This window comes from Rhea americana, unplaced genomic scaffold (assembly GCF_003343005.1).
Source record: "Rhea americana isolate MKP2758 unplaced genomic scaffold, rheAme1 scaffold_32, whole genome shotgun sequence".
Classification (NCBI taxonomy): domain Eukaryota; kingdom Metazoa; phylum Chordata; class Aves; order Rheiformes; family Rheidae; genus Rhea; species Rhea americana.
This window is the reverse complement of record NW_028186446.1, coordinates 584374-603755: the sequence shown is the minus strand read 5'-3', so window position 1 is coordinate 603755 and position 19382 is coordinate 584374. Positions and strand designations below refer to the sequence as shown.

Sequence of the window (19382 nt, the reverse complement as noted above, 5' to 3'; positions counted from 1 at the left end):
CTTTGATACCTTTCAACAAAGTGCATTGAAATTCAATTCATTCTCCTGCTTTAAAATATACAAGAAGAAAGAGGCATTTCACATAGGGGTAACATTTGAGAATTTTCTGATTCTAATAGCCCTTCACWTGATGATAATAAGTTGCTTCAGTATCCTCAGTGTGAACCCGTATACAATTAATGTGGGGCTTTTTTAGCCTATAACTAGGATAAATTTATTCTTAAAAATAAATTTGTTATAAAACAAATATACTTTAGTATATTTGACTACCATACAGACAAAATCTGTATAGGTTAAACATTCATTTTTGAATCAGAAACAAAATGCATGGCCCAACATAGAACTCTTGCAACAAACCTGGAATATCAGATGAGTGCATTAACATTTACAGCCAATACTAAGCCATCTGTTGTTATTAATTGTTCAATGAACAATTACCTGAAATAATAATCTAGTTGGGSATTACACACAGCAATAGTCTCAGAATGAATAATACTTTGACCACTAAACAATACCATGAGTATTGGTCAACCAAAATTATATGAATTAAGCTAAAATACAATGATGAGAACTATAGATATGTTTTAATAGAGCTTTCCTTCTTTTACTAAAATTATTTTAAAAACCCATGCAGTTAGTTAATTATTTGTGCTACGAAAAAGCATATATTTTGGCTTTCCCAGAATGGATGCTAGGATTATGAAATTCATCATTAATCTCTCCTTTTCTCCATAGCTTTATTATATATTTGTCCTAACAAAATTCCTATTTTTTTTTTTAGGACAGTGAATTACCTCCGGCTCCATTTCTGAAAATTATGAAGTTGAACAAAACTGAATGGCCATATTTTGTAGCTGGCACTTTATGTGCAATTATCAATGGGGCTTTACAACCTGCATTTTCAATCATATTTTCAGAAATTATAGGGGTAAGTTTGAATAAAGTATATAAAAAAGTATATAATCTGTGAAAATCACTTATTAAACTAAATTTTAAACGTTTCCTGCATTAGGAAGCAGAGGAATGGATTAGATAAATCTGAAGAACTACAAGACTTACAAAATCCTAAAAATAAATCTTGTTACAGCTCGAAATTTGATTTTTATACTTATTGTATGTAACATATACTCAAATTTTTATAAATGCAAATGACTACCAAACATACTTACTGAGAATTTGAGAGTATTTTAGATTATCAGCTGATTTTTAAAAATGCATGTTTTAAATAATATTTTATAGATTTTTTCAGAAACTGACAAGGCCTTTATAAGAGAACAGAGCAACTTATATTCACTGCTGTTTTTAGCACTTGGGATCGTTTCATTTTTTACTTTCTTTTTTCAGGTATGTGTTATTATTTTAGCTTTATTATAATTGTTCATGATGTTTTAGAAACTAGATTTCAAATATACTAAAAATTTTCTTAATTTTATTAAGCTTCCAACTCAAACCAGAATCCTCACATATGGTTCTGTATGTGCTTCATGCTGAGCTGTAGGTGAGAAGCTCACCTACAGCTTCTCGCATGCCAGAGATCTTCTAAACATATTCCAGCCTCTTCCTTTCTGAACTGCCCTGTTTCTTCACCAAACACATCTTAGCACACAACTCTGGAATCTCTCACTCCTTTTTTCCATTATCACCTAACCTCCAACCATTCCTACACCCTATGCCACTCCTCACCCCCTGCCCCAAGTCCTCCTACTTGAACCTGTAAGTGCAAATCCATCAGCTCTTCCTATCTTAGTCCTGCAATTTTTTATTCCTCTATCCCCTCCCCATTACAAGTCTTATCCTATATGAGCCCCCAAAGTTTCCCAGGCACAGTTCATCAAGTGATAGCCATCATGCTGATACTTGACTCCTCTGACTTAGATAATAAAGTGTGGATGCTAATACCATGTCCCCTGCTCTTACAGATTTCTGTACCCATCTGAACTTATCCTTTCATTCCACTACATGTTCCTAGCCAGTAAAAATAGTATTTTAACTTTACCTTAATTCTTATATGTGCCACAACAGTGCCACAATGAAGAAAGTAATAATTACACAAGTGCAAATTAGATAGTTGATAAAATTTGGTATTTAAATATTTTTATATAGTCTGGTTTATAGTCTCTAAATATTTTAGAGTTTTATCCATTAAATGAATCTACACACTGAAATAATGAAGTGAACCTAAAACATAGCAGCATAGACATGCAACAATCTCTTGCAAAATACACCTGTTCTGTTTGTCTCATTACACATGCATGTAGATTGATCTTGAATATTGAAGACTGAGCTGTGGAAGCATATGTTGGGTTTGCTCAATTTGTAAATGTGCAGATAAAGTTTTAAATTAGCATATGAATGAGAAGAGTGTCATTTTGGAATGACATCCCAAAATTAATGAGAATGAAGAAATACAAAAACATTAATTTCATAATCTATATACTGCCTGCTCTAAAATGTTCAGTTTATTATTTTTTAAAAAATTCACACAATTATGGAAATATATTGACAGTATACCAACACAATTCCAATGATCAAAGTTAACAGAAAAATATTTGTTCATTGGAATGTGCCATAACAATTTTTCTTAATATTGTATAATACAGTTTATAGTTTAAGGGCATACAATTTCTAAAAAGTAGATTCTAAAATATGAACCTGTAATCACAGAAAACTGGTAGTGAGCTAAACAAAGCTAACAAATGTTGTACCAAAAGTATGAATATATTTTCTCAAAATTTTAATCAAGATATTCCTTTCTGTATCTTCTAATACTGATTCATATATCTGCCTAAAAATATTTTTGGTTTATTATAAAATATTACTCTGTATTGTTATTGATAGCTCTCTCAAATGGTATTAAGATTCCAAGGAAGAAATCATAGTTCCATTGGATTCAGTAGGAAATCTGCCTTTGACCTGAGTGTGAACTCAGATTTCCTCATAAAGCTTTTAACCTRAAAAAAATCTGTTTAAATTTGACTTAAGTCAGCTCTGATTAAAAATACAGTTAAAGGGTTCGTTAGTGATCCTTTCCTTGAAGTGTGGTGGTGAAGTATGGTGATGAAGTAGTGCTGGGAAATATTGCTGTGCTGTATACATTTTATTCAGAAATGTAAAATTTCAGTGCCTATACTATGAATCTGGTAGAATTTGTGAACACTAAACCTGTCTTTACATTTGTTTTCTGTGATCATGACTACAGTATTTTGTATTTTGACATTGTAGAAGCAATGCATCTAGAAATATTTATTTACTACATAAATCAATGTAATGGTATGATAAGCTTTGTACTTCTTCTCAAATAGGGGTTCACATTTGGCAAAGCTGGAGAAATTCTCACAATGAGGCTTCGATTCATGGCATTTAAAGCAATGCTTAGACAGGTAATTATTTTTAGAACTCTGGAGAGCAAAATATTTTTTATTTATTTAGATATCATAAAATACCTATATTCTACACTATTCTACAATTTTGTGATTTAGTCTACAGAGAAGCTTCTTTAAATCAGCTTAGAAACCAATTTGGTTGGTTACACAGAGTTAAGTGAAGTGTTTGTAGGCAAAGATACTTTAATCAACTGAGGTGGGGGAATTACGTGAGGGGGAATTTCTTCCCTGTGAGAGTGACGGAGCACTGGACCAGGTTGCCCAGAGAGGCTGTGGAGTCTCCTTCTCTGGAGATCTTCAAGGCCTGCCTGSATGCAACCCTGTCYAMYATGCTSTAGGTGACCCTGCTGAGCGGGGAGGTTGGACTAGATGATCTCCAGAGGTCCCTTCCAACCTTACTGATTCTATGAAGAGCTTTATACATACTGCTTGCAAAACCTTAGATTTACAGCCAAGTTACCATGATTTAACAAGTTGATGTGCACCTGCTGAATCCCATTCCATGTTCATTTGTCTATTTTTCTTCCTTTGAGTCCCTTCTCCTGCAAAGAAGTGCAATGCAATGCAGCTTACTGTGTAACTTTTATTTCAAATGTCTGAYCTAAATTGTAATAAGAACAGATCATGTTTTTATTTTCTGTAAACCTCTTTGAAAGAGTTCCCAAATGCATAATCGTCATTTGTTAATTCAGTAGTAAGATTGTATGCTTAAATCTAAAGCCCCTTTCAGAAAATTTTTAAAAATATGTATTTTCATAGTAATTTTAAGTAAGTCATGTAGTTATATAAATGGGCCATATTATTGCATGGTTTCAGGATCAATATTTCCAATTTTTTCAAATATACAATATAATGCTTCTGCTTTTTTATATCTTGCATGTAAAGCCACATGTAGACACAGAATTTTGTTCATGTAAACATGAGTATTTGCAATGTGAACTGAAAGCTATCATATTCTGAAAAACTATGAACTACAGATCAGCATCACTGAAAGCCTAATGAAAGAGAAATATTACAACTGGATGTTTAAGTCACAACAGCTTGTACCACTTCACCAGGTCTTCATATAGTGAATATTACATCTTACAATTTAAGTTAGATAGTCATGTGGTGGATAAGGATAAACTGTAGCTGACACCAACAAATGACTTTGTTCAGCTCTTAAATGTGAGACCAGATTTTTTTTTATCTTGTCTTGTTTCCAAATGAGTCTGYTCAATCGGAGGAGAAACAAAGCAATAAGTCAGTTTTCACCTTGAAAATGCATTACAATTCTTCCTCTTACAGTTTTGCAATTATGAAGCAATGTGACTGATTACTCATTTCCTGTAAGAAGGTGCAATTTTAAGAGCAGTGGGGGAGGGCGGGTTTTGATTCTGGGACTCCCATAGCCTGTTCTCATTTCTTCTCAGCAATGACAACCTACACATCGGGTCATCCACAAGCATACGCTTTTTAACATACTCATTGCGCAATTAAGGAATTATRCCTAATTTAATATGCACACATTGACTTCTAACATTGAACTTACTGATATTATGTAGACCTCAATTTTATTTAAAGGCTTATATAAAGTATATGGAAGACTGGTCCTAAGAAAAATGTTTCTTATTGTAGGATATGGGCTGGTTTGATGATACTAAAAATAGCACAGGAGCATTAACTGCAAGACTTGCTAATGATGCCTCACAAGTGAAAGGAGTAAGTAACATTTTGTGTAGGCATTTTTCATATTTGGGTTAATATATAGTAAAGATGGACTTGACTGGTTACATGGCAGTCTTGATTTTGATAACAACTAAAACTTACAATTGCTGGTAAAATGATAGCTGGTATAGAATGCACTGATGGATTTTATAGCTGTGATGAAGGATATTGCCATGTAAACATATAGTAATCTTCTCATGGGATTATTACTRTATTGTGCTATAACCTGTATTATTAAAAAAAATAATCGGGAATCTGATTTTAAGACTTTGTAAATATTTTTTGGAGTACCAGGAATAGTAGAGGTGGAAATACTTTTCTCATCTAATATGCAATTTCTTTAGCAAAAGCTGTCTTTTTTTCTTCCCCTAGGCAACTGGTGTCAGACTGGCATTAATTGCCCAAAACATAGCTAACCTTGGAACTGGAATTATTATATCCTTAATTTATGGCTGGCAGCTGACTTTATTACTTTTAGCTGTTGTGCCAATCATTGCTGTGGCAGGAATGATTGAAATGAGGATGCTGGCTGGRCATGCTAAGAAAGACAAAAAGGAGCTGGAAATTGCAGGAAAGGTGGGTCTAGAGAAGTTTATGTATTTCAGTGTAGTATATACAATCACCTTTACCGAAGCATTGGTAATTAACATGTTGCTTCCAAATATAGTTTATGCTATAATGTATTACTTTCAAAGATTACCAAACTTCATGCATTTACATTATTAGGACAACAGAACGTAACACCTCTTCAATAATAATTGAAGACATGTATTATTAACTGATATATGTTTTCAGAATTGATAAGTCCCAGAAATGTGCCTGAAGAATTTTTGGCACATTTTTCTGCTTCCTGTCCTGATCCTTTCCTTATTTTGCAGCCCTCTTCATTTTCATWCTATCTTGTTTCATTTTTGGCATCCTTTTGGCCATGTCATCTATCTTACATATATTGCAATGCTCTTTTTTCTTTTTTCTTTCATCTTACCAATGTTTGCAGGGATATATCCACAGGTTTCTGAATCTCTTTGCCAGTTTTTATTTGTTGAGTGGAAAAGAAAGATGAGAACTGAAAAGCAAGAAGGCTAGGCTCTTCTTTAAAGGAGAAGTTAGATGAAAGCTTTTAATGTTACTTCATTGCAAAATCTTTTTGTGACAGAACAACTATTTCATCACTCCCAAGTATTACTTTCTTAGAGGTAAAACTCTTCTAAATTCCCTTCCTGTGTCCTACTGTAAAAAGCTGTTGAGAAGAGAGTCATTTATCTAAGGTCATGCACATAAACAATAGTATTAATCTTCAGATTAAGACACCTAAATTTAGTGTTTAGATGTATGTGTTTGCATATGTAATAGTTGTCTAATGTCCCCTTATAGTTGTTGCAGATGTCATGATATGTTCTGTGTGGCCTCCATCTGCTGTTTCAGAAGTGAATGGGTCTACTGTGTTCTGTGTCACATCTGCCGTGCCTACCCTGGTATTCTGAGTATCTGTATCTCTGCTGGCAGAACACCTCTGTGTGGCAACTGAGTTAAGCCTCTTACCATTCTAGTCAATAGATCCTGGAGAATGAAACTTTAAGTAGACATAAAGTGGCTGGTGAGCTGAATTGCTTTTCAGGTTATGATCTACATTAACAGTAGTGTAGACACCTAAATTTGCGTGTCTTAATCTGGGTCCGAATCCCTTCACTAACTCCTATTTATTAAATTGTTTCAATTTTCCTTTCTTTGTCTGTGGTCAGAGTTGCTCAAAAATATRTTTTCTCTCCAAGACAACAGGAAGTTTTGTATAATGATCTTTCCATGGGCTTTTTCATATACCCCAAAAGATACATTTCCTTCCTTTCTACTAACTCTGTTTTTCCTGTACATTTTTTTAGTATCATTTTGATTAAAGTGTTTGTTTCAATTGTAGACTGCCACAGAAGCCATAGAAAATATTCGAACGGTTGTAAGTTTGACCCGAGAAAGAAAATTTGAGTTCATGTATGGAGAACATTTGCACATACCATACAGGTATAATAAAATAACTAAAGAAATAAAATCTATATTTTACTTCTAGAATAAATTGCATACATTTGCTTGGACTGACATGAATTTATTTTTTGTTCGTGTATATTGCTTGTATTAATTCTGAAGTAAGACTACGTTAAAGATTTTGCATATCTTTTTATTAACCAAGGAAGTCACCAGGAAACATTGTAGGTTTTGTTCTTTGTTTTAATTGATTTTATGTGGTAGTATTAGTATCTTCTATTGCAATATCACTTGCTTTCAAAAAAAATCTTGGTTTAAAGAGAGCTTTGGAAGTCATCTAATCTAATCCCCCTGCTAAAATGTTTCAGATACTTAGTTTGATTAAAAATCTTTTACGTAAATATTTCATTAACCCATTTTTGATAGTAWGAGTAGGACTGAAAATATTTGAATAATTACTTAGTGGTTTGGAATTGCAAAAAAGCCCTGCTTGGATTAAATCAAATTTAAAAAATCTTAAAATGGAAAAAATGATATTGTCAAATTTGTATTTATTTCAGAATAAAATATTTCACTTTCAGACTTTCATGAGAAAAGTGAAGGAAACAACAGCGTTATGTACACAAACAAGACAATATGCTGCCAATATAGTCACCCCAATAATTAAGCAATTAGAGCATGGTGTAGGATATGACAGACACTAGTTTAATTTCTTTCTCAGGTTACTCAGATTTGAGCCCATACCTCACGACTTTCAGRACAGTACCTAACTGTTCTTAAGGTTATCATTGGAGGAATTGCTCTCAGATTTCATCTTCATGTTCCAGTAGAAATAAAACATTTATTTTTCCTATGAGACAATTTGTCCTGTGGGAGATAGGACATATATTTTTGATTTAATATCTCAGTGCATCTTTAACCAATGATTAGCAAAGCATTTTTATTTTATAAAAATTGAACTTGCATCTTTTGCCACCCTAGTTTAATGCACGAATTTTCTATGCAAAAGAGAAGGGACAGTAGACTCTATCAGAAAGGCATATTTGTGAATTTGGATCCTATTTTTCCCCTAGAGGAACCATAAAATGGTGATTTAAGAATAACATCAATATAATTAAAATCTGTGTCTGCATAATTAAAATATTTTGTTTCTTTTTTCTGATAAAATTCATATCAGCGGAAATTTTTTTCTCTGCCTTGCTTTTAGTTGTATACATAGTTTTATCATCCAAAATCCCATTTATGCTGCATATATGCTTGTCCAGGAGAAGAATTTTGGCTGATGAACTTTGGAAGAAACAGATTCCCAACTGTCTAATATTGAACTGTCAAACAACTTATTTGGTTAACATAAAATTACAAGAACAACTGATAAAAAATACTCTCTGTGGTTGAAAGCAGTTCTACTCACAAAAAGAACCGAGACTTCTTTTTTACCCCTCTTATGTAATGCAGTAATACGATTACAACAAGACTTAAACAATATCATTGAAATTATGAACTCAGCTGTAAAATATTTTCACATTCCAACTATGAGATGGTAAGGCAATAATTAGACAGAGCAGCTAAGGAGCCATATTTTTCTTCCTCCATATTCCAGTCTATCCTTTGAAGTAGACAGAATTCTGGAAACAAACAAAAATAACCTTTTTCTCTTAAACACAATCTAAGGAGATAAAGGATTGTGTAACTTAAAGTACTTAAGATCAGTACTTCCCATTTATCATAGCAGCATCTGAAGTGAGTTAATTGCTTTTTACATAATAAGTTTAAACATGATTGCTGATTCATGTGAAAATATACATTCTTCCTTACAGAAATTCTGTGAAGAAGGCACATATATTTGGTATTTGTTTTGCCCTTTCACAAGCAATGATGTTCTTTACCTATGCTGGCTGTTTCCGATTTGGTGCCTATCTAGTGGTAAATGGATTCATGGAGTATAAAAGTGTGTTTTTGTAAGTATCTCCTTTGCAATCTCTTCTCTATCAATCCAGAGAGGTCTTTGATGGTAAGGATATCGTGAATCCATTAGGTAGCTCTGAGAAAATGGGCAAATTCTTCCTCTGTGCTTAAATGTTATAAAAACACATTATAGAAAGAACATTATATTACAAAGTCAATATTATAGATGATTACAGATTCTGAATTCTTCAAGTAGCCCTGATTTTGGGTTTCCTTTTCTATATTTATTCTGGACTATTATTTTTCCAGAGAATGAAACAGTATCTTACTACGTCACTTTGGTAATTCTCGGCTTATTTTTCATGTAGCTTGARGAGGTCCGCTGTATTTTCTAGAAGGAAACATTGATGCATAATGATATTGTAAAAAATCTTTTCAGAAAATGTTTTCAGTGACTGTTATTTTTATGGCAGTTTAATTCATCAAAATTTGAAATTTGCTCTAATATGTATATTAAATAATTGCAGAGCAATGTTCTGTTTTATAGGGTAGATGCTCTGCACCATAAGGGAAAGATGACTAGATTTTTCTAGGTGATAGGGTTAATCTAACCAATTTTGTGTGGGAAATGAAAGAATGAATCGTGAGTGTAAGAACAATATAGTGCTATACATACCCATAGTGAGGTATAGCATTTTACTTTTAACTTAGATACTGCAAATAAAGTATTTCCAATTTGCAGTACTTCTAGAAGGTCCACTGCAGTATGTAATTATAGAAGGAATAGTACAATTTTTTGTCTCTAARGGCACTTTATTGGCTTTTAAAGATTGAAACCATACAAAAATGAAAGGAGGAATTCAGAAGCTATGGCTGATCCTTAGTTTCTTACTTTTATATTTTGATTTTATAATCACTATTTATCTAGTCATTTACCATAGTACCTTAGAGCCCTTATCATAACTAAAACCCCTTTGGTCTTGTATAAACTCAAGAGAAAGATAATTTACAATGTAAGATAAGAGGCAACAGCTCAATACAGGCCTATGGAAAGATACATGAAAAGAATGAGATTCTATCAGTATGAAAGTAGTGATCTCAATACCTAAGAAAGTCCAATYTTTTTTTTTTYTTTTYTTTTTYTTTTTTTTTTTTTTTTTGGGGGGGTGCAACCTGATGAAAGATAGTGTTAAGTTGCAATTTGTAAGATAACATTGGAGTAGCCTTATGGTTGTTTAAAAAAAAAAAAAAAAAGAAAAAAACGCACTGAAGAAAGAACTGGACATAGCAGAAATATAACAAGTGGATAATAAAGGTGTTATTGTGGATTGCTTGGAAGTAAAGTGGATATTCTGGTGCTAGAGGAGAGAGGGAAAATAGAGGGAATTAATTTCCAGTGGTTTAGCTAGATTTGGAAGGAATTGTCTGCACTAAGCCAGGGTGAGCCCTTCCCGCCTGTTCATATACAGGATTAGCTCATATAGGTCTGAAGATCCTGTAAATTAATCTTTCACTTTTTGCCTCAAAACAGTCTAAGAGGTCTCATGGTCAATTACCATTTTTCTGTGATGGATAATCCTATGCTGTGTGGTAACAATTAAGCGCTGAAGGTAGCAGGTTCATTAAACCATTCTAATGCAGTCCATAAAGGTACATCTACATTCACTATAGAACAGTAATAGAGTAATAATAGTGTCATTTTCAAGCTGGGTGGATTTTTTTGTTTGTTTTTTTTTGGGGGGGGGGGAACATGAATTTTTTTTGAATGCTGCCAGCCCTTGACAATTTTTCAATAAAGCTATGATAGCAGATTAAACTTGTATTGTCACCTTGCTACAGGGTAAATTTTTGTTTTTGTTTTTGCTAATGACTTAAAAAAAAAAAAAGGATCCCAAATTCCCAGGCCATCCATGTACCGTTGTCTTCCTAGTTCCATTTGAGATTTGTTACAGTTGATCAGTATTAGTAATAAAAGACATTAGTGTCGATAAGTAATGAAAATATTGAATTTTGAATGAAATCTTATTTATCTTTAAATGGAAATTTAGCGTGGTTATGACTTTACTGTTGTTAAATCTAGTCCCCTGTTTTGTCCAAATAAAATAAAAAGTTGAATGCAGCCCTGTTTCCATTGTCCTGTTCTCATTGTCTATTTATTGATTTTTTTCCTTCTTTTATGATTTCTTTTATAGAGTGTTTTCAGCTGTTGTATTTGGTGCAATGGCTTTAGGACAAGCCAGCTCTTTTGCTCCAGACTATGCCAAAGCCAAGATATCAGCAGCACATCTGTTCATGCTATTTGAAACAGTACCCTCAATAGATAGTTACAGTGAGGAAGGATTGAAGCCTGTAAGTAAACATTGTTATAGGCAATTTTATCTGTTGTCAATATGAGCATAACATTTGTCACATGCTTCAAACTGCTGATTTTTCCTCTCTCACACATTAGTTGCTTACCTTGATGTATACTTGGCACTGTCCGAATTACAACAAGAACCACTCTATCATGAGTTCACCAATTGTTCTCACTGTTTTAAGGTTTATTTGTTTTGAAGGTCTAGTCATAAGTAAAAGCTTGTGTAGAGTTCAACTAGCAAAATTTTAAGCATCTTCAAAATATTTCAGTGCTATGATTTAATTTTATTTGGTTTTATAAAGATTTGTGGAATTGAAGACAACATTCCAGCAAATGCAAAACTCTATTGATTTCAATAGATTAAAAGACTTCTGCAGTTTTATATGAATCATTTGTCATCTGTCCAGTTATCTTAAGAAACTATTTAAATAATACTGTTTCAATTATAGGAAAGATTTGGGGGAAACATAATGATCAAAGATGTGATGTTTAACTACCCAAACCGACCGGATGTCAAAGTTCTCCAGGGTTTGAATCTAAAAGTAGAAAAGGGGCAAACTCTGGCTCTTGTTGGTAGCAGTGGCTGTGGAAAGAGCACTGTTGTTCAGCTGCTTGAGAGATTTTATGATCCACTCAGCGGAGAAATGGTAAGCATTCTTTTGTAAGAATATGTCTGCATGTTAGATAAGAATATATTTGTTTGGTTTTATTTGGTGTGATGAAGTACAACAGATATTTCTGTTCTGGGGGTTTTAAAAGTATGTTTACTATTAGTGACAACCAGTTGATTTTTAGGGTTTCTTATATAAATATAGTGAAGTGAAACAATAAAAAAGTCTTGATTTCTCACATGGTTTTGAATTAATGAAACAAAACCTGTGTAGTGAAAATGTGCCTGATCTGCAGCCTAATAATGACAATAGAAAGACTTCATTGAATACAGAGCAAACTTCCTAATGTTTTAATATTAGAAGCTTTTCAAAAGTTAATAAGTATGTACAACTATGTCTGTATATTGTAGTGATAGAATTTGGTATTTGTGCTCTTTCTTAAAGCAATGAAGAATATTGAAGAATATTATTTTTAACTTCATTTTTAGTTAAGTGTCTTTCAGATCTATCCAGTTAGCAAAGTAATAGATGCTATGTAAGTGCTTTTAATAATTTAGATTTAAAATGTGTCTAGAGTTTCCTTCACTACTTAATTTTTTCATCAACTTTACAATACTTTTCTTTACATAATGGTATTGCTTACTGCCGTTTTCTCTTCAATGATAATGGATTCAGAGAATCTATTTGAAAAAGAACCCCTGTATTTTGGAGGGACTTTGATGGAGGTCAGTATTAGAAGGTTTCCAGAACTTGTCTCTACAGAGACGCTCACAAAAGGTAAAGCAGAGAGATATTATTAGTAAAATAAGACCTAGGTATGATGGGCAAGATGTGTCTGAAAGCAGAAATGTGCATACACCTCCAGTATGGAAAACTGATGTGTAGAAAGAGGAAGCATAGTTACTCCAAAAAGTATGCTTAACTAAGTGCAAGTTCATGGCTAATGTTTTTGAGCTTACAGCCACAGATAACCAGCAATGGTTTACTGAAGGGATGGAAAAGCACAAGTCAGTAGCATAGAAACCATAAAAGCATTAGACCAGTTCACATGTTCAGTGGAACTGTGAGCTGAGTGGTACAAGTGTATGCTCAAAAGCACTACTGTTCACCACAGTGAGACTAGCATTGTGGTAGTGTGGTAAAGAGAGTAATCATGCCAAAAAGTTTTACTGACGATGGTACGATGTTGCTGATACGATGGTTCTAAAATGTAAATGGTTTAATAATGTTCTAGCTTCATCAATGATTTTCACATCAGATGCAGAACAGGAAGCAGACCTTAGTGGCCTGCAAATGCATTGGAATTTTAAAGAAAAGAGATGGCAAATATGTATCAGGTAGTTGAAAGCAACTTCTACTTTCTAGCTTTTTCTTTCTCACGTCTACGGATACAGAAATGCTGCCACTGATTTTGGTAAAACTTGGATCATATTCATTATGATCTTCTTCCTTCGAGAAAGAATTCTATAGACTAAGTAGGCTAACTTAGCACAAACTACAGTATTGGTAGATCAATCACATGAACGTAGTCACGCTGTGAATGGAGAAGTTCTTCAATTACATCGCTAGTCATATTGCATGACATAGAGCCTTAACACAATGCTGCATGCATCTAATGGAGGCACAGCAGCCCTCTTAATCTTCTGGTATATTTGTGTCCAGATTGATATGAGTAGTATATTTACGAAACTGATGTATCAAGGGAAAAAACGATCTACCGTCATTTATCTAATAGGCAACAGCTCAGTAGCCAAATTTACCAGAAATGTGACAGTTACCAGTAAAGAAAACTGGTTACAAATGACATCTTAGAGAATCTAGAAGTAAATTTGTCTATCATTAGACATTACATCGTRATTATATTTGATTGGTGCCTGGTTTTGTAGTGTATGAATGAATGAACCCCACTCTTATTTTATTTTAATGGAATGCTAATGCCAGTCTGTTTTTTTAAGTGCGACTATATATGTTAAAGCATTTAAATAGATGAAAGTTCTTTAAATTCTTTCTTTTATGGAAAAAACTTACGGTAAAGTTCTTCGAATAGCCTCTGCATTATCCTATCTTCCACTGACTTTAAAATCCTTATGAAATCTAGAAGCAAAGAAAAGAACTAAGGAGGAATGGATTATCCTCGCTTTTATATCATAATCATAGAATCATAGAATGGTAAGGTTGGAATGGACTTCTGGAGATCATCTAGTCCAACCCTCAAGCAAGTGGCCCATGCGGGGATTGGTCTTTAGAATATTTTGAAACTTTGAGGAGRAGAAGTGGAAGAGATTGTGATATTCAAACTAGAATCTCTACAGAAAGAACTTCAATTGCATGACTTTTGCTATGAATTTGCAATATTTCTCAAAACTAGATATATCTGTATGTCTGAAATTTAAAATGTTTGGTTTCTCAGCTGTTTGATGACAAAAATGCAAAGACGCTAAACATCCAATGGCTTAGATCTCAGATTGGTATTGTCTCACAAGAACCAGTCCTGTTTGACTGCACTATTGCTGAGAACATTGCTTATGGAGATAACAGTCGGGAGGTACCACATGAGGAAATCGTTAGTGCAGCAAAAAAAGCCAATATTCATTCTTTCATTGAATCTCTACCAAATGTAAGTAATATCTTTTCTTTCCTATTTGAAACTGGGAGTGMCCTACTGTGGCGGGGAAGAATTGTGTCATTTTTGAATCCCTAAGATGCAAATAGACCTAGAAGAGTTAGTTTGTAAAGTCTTCCTTCTTTAATTGCATTTAGTATGCTTCTAGGAGACTCCTTTGGCATGTGGAGAGCAGAACATTTATGATATCAGAGAATAAAAACGAATTACATACAGCTCACTTGAGTGTTGGAAGTGCGTGTGCATGTGTTTTGGTTTTATTTTTTTAGGAGAGTTAGAAATTTCTTTTGTCAGCGCCTATTTATCTCAAACATATGTAGAAGATGATGAGATTTTAACTAGGTTAACAAAGATTCTTATGCAAATCAAATTGATCATAGGCATTTCTTCCAGTTATACATAGTAAGAATTGAAATTTATGTGATTCAAAAATAAGTCTTTCATATATACCTGAACAACACAATATAAGAATGAAATTTCTGAGTCAGATCAAAAGTTTAGATTTAATCACTATTAAATTTAATTTCCATTAAATTCTCTTCTAACTTTGTATAATTTGTGACTCATAACTTCCTAAGAAAGAAATCATGCTTTATTGTTTAACAGTTCTGCACTGACTTTTCTTTTGTGAGTTTGACAAATCAGTTTTAACCTATGTCAGCTTTTGATATCCACAACAAACTGATGGAAGGAGTTTGCYAGCTTAATTGCGTGTTGCTTATATGCAATTAACTTTAGGCTGTTTAGCTGTTTTTTTGTGTTTCCTGAAAAATACAGAGGTGAAGGTTCGAACTTTTTTTGCAGATCTCATTTAGTTTCTAATGGCTGTTGTCAAGAGATCTGCTGTTTCCAAAACTGTGTATGGAAATATTGTGATATATAATAATGTCTTGTAAAACTTACCTGCTTTCTGCAACAAAATATATAGWAAGTTACAGACTATTTTGACACACATATGAGTTTGTCCAGAGGCCTAACTGATCCCACATAACTGAGGTACCTAAATTAAGACCTAATTGCCCCAAGCTCTAATCACTCTAATCACACACACACACATGCATATATGTGTATGTATTTGTGTGTGTGTGTGTGTATATGTGTGTATATATATATATATACATATATATATATATATATATATAAAAATTTAGTACCAACTTTCCCTGTGTGTATTGTGTATACACACACACACACGCGCACACACACACACACATATATAAGTATACGGCCCAGAATTGATGCATTTTGTAAGCTGCTACTTTTTCTTCATGATGAACAAATGTGATTTAGAATAATTAAGAAGCTCATTTGTAGAATTTAAGRTCAGGGTTTGATCTGCATTATTGTCATAGACTTGTACTATGTCTCAGTGTCCCACAGAATAACATTGTTGCTTGGTGGAGGGCATTGAGAGTTATGAAGTGCTTGATACTACAGACAAGTCTCTTAGAAAGATTTGTAGGTTTGTGACTGCTAGGAATTCTGGACATGTGTTTTCAGAGATCTGTTTGCATGGCATAATCATTTTATAGATCAGTAATGCTAGAATCAATATGCTTAAATGCACTCCAGGACTGATGTATTTGTGTTCGTCTTCTGAACTTAATATATTTTTTTCTAGAAATATAATACTCGTGTAGGAGACAAGGGAACCCAGCTCTCTGGTGGTCAGAAACAACGTGTTGCTATTGCCCGAGCTCTTGTACGTGAGCCCCAAATTCTGCTACTGGATGAAGCTACATCTGCCTTAGATACAGAAAGTGAAAAGGTAACTTCTGAGCCAGGAATCTGGGATCTGTTTATGCTGTAGTTATAATAGTCACTCTCACAGATTAAAGCTTAATGCTGAAATATGGATATTTTATGCAAATTATATATTTATGCTAATAATAAACAAATATGAAGGACCTACTTCTTTCCAAAAGAGCATATTGTTCTCTTCATACAGCAGTAGGCCGATTGAAGTAGCAATGAAGAAAGTATTTCTATGCTTGGAATTCTTCAAGGTTCAACTGGAAATTTTAGAAAAGTATGAGGATGCTTTCACAACTGACAATTAACTTTTTTTCTGGGAAATAGTCAAGCGTTGCTTTTGATAACTGTACTGTATTGTTTCTCACATTACTTTCCAGCTCTGTTTGTGGCTGACATTCAAACCTTCAGGGAAAAAATTGCTAGAATGTATTGTTACATATTTCCTTTTAAGCCCAAAGCTGAAATCTTGGTATAACAGAAGCACAATTTGGCTGTAGAAAATCAACACAGACACTACAAGTGCAGTTATTGGGGGAGGGGGGGAGGAATATAACAACAACTTTAACCTGAAAAGCTCAAAACGTGTGGACTAGATCTTGCTCAATTCTAGACAAAATTCTAAGATTTTTGGGGGAAATGCCATTAAATACATTTCACAATTCTGTTTTCTTAATTATGTGCCATTTAGGTACTAATATTTCATATCTTATTCTGTATTATCTGCATGGAATAAACAAAAGAAAGCTGAGATTCTTATTTTTTTCTGTCAGAGATAGCTTTAAGAAAAACATAATTCACAAGACTTACTATGAAATCAATAGAACTGATATGCTAATAACTGGCTCAAGGCAAGTGACTTAACTCTGATATGTGATTAATCAACCACAGAAGGGATGTCTAAAGCTCTCTAGTAAAACTTCCTGCTCAAACAAAGGTTAACACTGCATTCAGACCACATTGCTTAAGATTTTGTCTAGTCAAGTCCTTGAAGACCTCCAAGGAGATTCCACAAACTCTCTTGGTCCCTGTTCTAACACTTAATTATCCTTCTAGTGATTTTTTTTTTCTTACATCCAGTCAGAACCTTCCCTGTTCCAATTTGACCATTTTATCCTGTTTTCCCACTATGCATCTTAGTAAGGAGCCTGGCTCYATCTCCTCCTCTTAACTGTCACAGCATTATCTACTGTAACAGTTTTTGCTCCTTGCCAACACAGGCTAAATCTAAAACTGGAAGCTAAAATCAGAGATATTCCCCTTCTCTCATTGCTCTATTACAATTTACTTAGGAAATGGCAGTTGAGGTATTTGGCACTGCAAACTGCCAAAAATAATTCCAGAGCATTATACTTTTTATTAACCTTTTGATTTGTTCATTGAACAGGTTGTCCAGGAAGCCCTGGATAAAGCCCGAGAAGGTCGCACTTGCATTGTGATTGCTCACCGCCTGTCCACCATCCAGAATGCTGATAAGATTGCCGTGGTCCAGAACGGCAAGATTGTAGAACAAGGGACTCATCAGCAACTCTTAGCTGAGAAAGGCATCTACTATACTCTGGTCAATGTTCAGTCTGGGTCATGCAACATGTAAATTAAAGGCAGTACTTATCTCTAAAGTGTCACTGAAATTATTTCAATACTACATAGTATTAGTAGTCAGTCTTGATACTCTTGTTTTTCCTCCAAAAACAAAAGACCTTTTTTAAATCCTATGAAAGCAGGAAATACTAAGTAAATATGTACCAGTGCCTCATTGCTAGTTCATTATTCAAACCACTTTATTTTGTAGCCAAAGCAGAGGTCTATTGCACCCATAATAGTAGAAGCCCACTATGCAGAATTTAATATTAGTTTGCCTTAAATACTAACAAAAGCACACTGATATGGCATATCTGGTAAAGAATAATGCAAATTATGTATCTATCTATACATATAGTACCTTAGCACTTAGTACCTAGTGGCTCAGTTAAAATGGTATTGCTGTTGCTAAGAACAAGCCTCAGGCCTTACTCTTACAGTGTCTTATGCAAACTATGCAAGATCCCAGTCCTAACCTGCTAGGCTTGTTATCAGCTTGTTACGACAACTTGCAGGTCAACTGGAACTTGATGCTAGAAGTTCTTGTTATGATGTGGAGTTTTAGCCTAGGAAGTAGCAGAAGCCTCAAAAATACAGGGACAGGTTGAAAAAGGGGTCCCATAACTATGCACACCTTACTGATGGTCAGTTCCTTGTCATTGAAGAAGTGCAGCTTTGGGAGCTGGGAAAAGACTGCTTTAGTATGACATGGAAAAGAAGCAACAGATCAGAAAAAACTCAACTGATCAGAAGGACAAGGCACATGCTACAGCCCAGCCTYCCAAAGAATATGGGGCAGAGGCCAAGGGCTAAGAACTCTCATAAAAGGAGGAGATCTCAAGTTGAGGGTTGGAGGAGCTGGAGAGGACACCCACTTCAGTTCCAGCTCCCCTCACTGAAGTGCTCTTGACCCTGATCATCTTGATGACTAAGAGTCTAGAAGACTGGGACTGATCAAGGACTGTAACCACCTGTGCTAACTACATGGCATCAACTCTGTACTGTATACTCRTTGCTAATTTAGTATATGATTGTTAATGACTAACTGCCTTGAATATGTAGTAATACTGATTAATAACGATTAAGAACTAACCATTAACAATGTGTATTGTTAATGAATATCAATCCAGTAAAGTCTTGTTTTAAAGTTTAAAACTTGCTTGATTTATCAGTCTTCTACACTTCTGTCACAGTAATTTCTGATTCCTGAGGTACATACATTTTATGTATCTGTCCTCATGTAGGTGTGTATATATATATTTTTTATATATGTATATACACACAGACACATGCATGTGTGCAAACAAATTCAGGTGCTGGTAGGCTGATTTCTGTTCTTACAGCACTCTACAGAATGCTGATCRACACAGCCTCATTGTGCTGCTCTTGAATCACTTATCTGTTTTCTTCTGTTCCTATCTTACATTGRAAAACAATTGTAGTATTGAATTTCTTTTTACTACCTATATGCTATCTAACACACAAGG

The 19382-nt window shown here is 34.0% G+C and overlaps 1 protein-coding gene across 1 annotated transcript in view; it reads left to right on the top strand.

Moving 5' to 3' along the window:
* The window catches only part of LOC146592691 (ATP-dependent translocase ABCB1-like), a 37341-nt gene extending 19408 nt beyond the window's left edge, over positions 1 to 17933 (top strand). Inside the window, exons 17-28 of the mRNA XM_085310461.1 lie at positions 782 to 928; positions 1240 to 1344; positions 3303 to 3380; positions 5001 to 5084; positions 5463 to 5666; positions 7006 to 7106; positions 8885 to 9025; positions 11165 to 11321; positions 11778 to 11975; positions 14350 to 14556; positions 16184 to 16330; positions 17702 to 17933. Of these exons, the coding sequence (XP_085166587.1) occupies positions 782 to 928; positions 1240 to 1344; positions 3303 to 3380; positions 5001 to 5084; positions 5463 to 5666; positions 7006 to 7106; positions 8885 to 9025; positions 11165 to 11321; positions 11778 to 11975; positions 14350 to 14556; positions 16184 to 16330; positions 17702 to 17908 (1776 nt within the window). The 3' untranslated portion in view covers positions 17909 to 17933. The remainder of the gene's footprint in view (positions 1 to 781; positions 929 to 1239; positions 1345 to 3302; positions 3381 to 5000; positions 5085 to 5462; positions 5667 to 7005; positions 7107 to 8884; positions 9026 to 11164; positions 11322 to 11777; positions 11976 to 14349; positions 14557 to 16183; positions 16331 to 17701) is intronic.
* The last annotated feature ends 1449 nt before the right edge of the window (positions 17934 to 19382 follow it).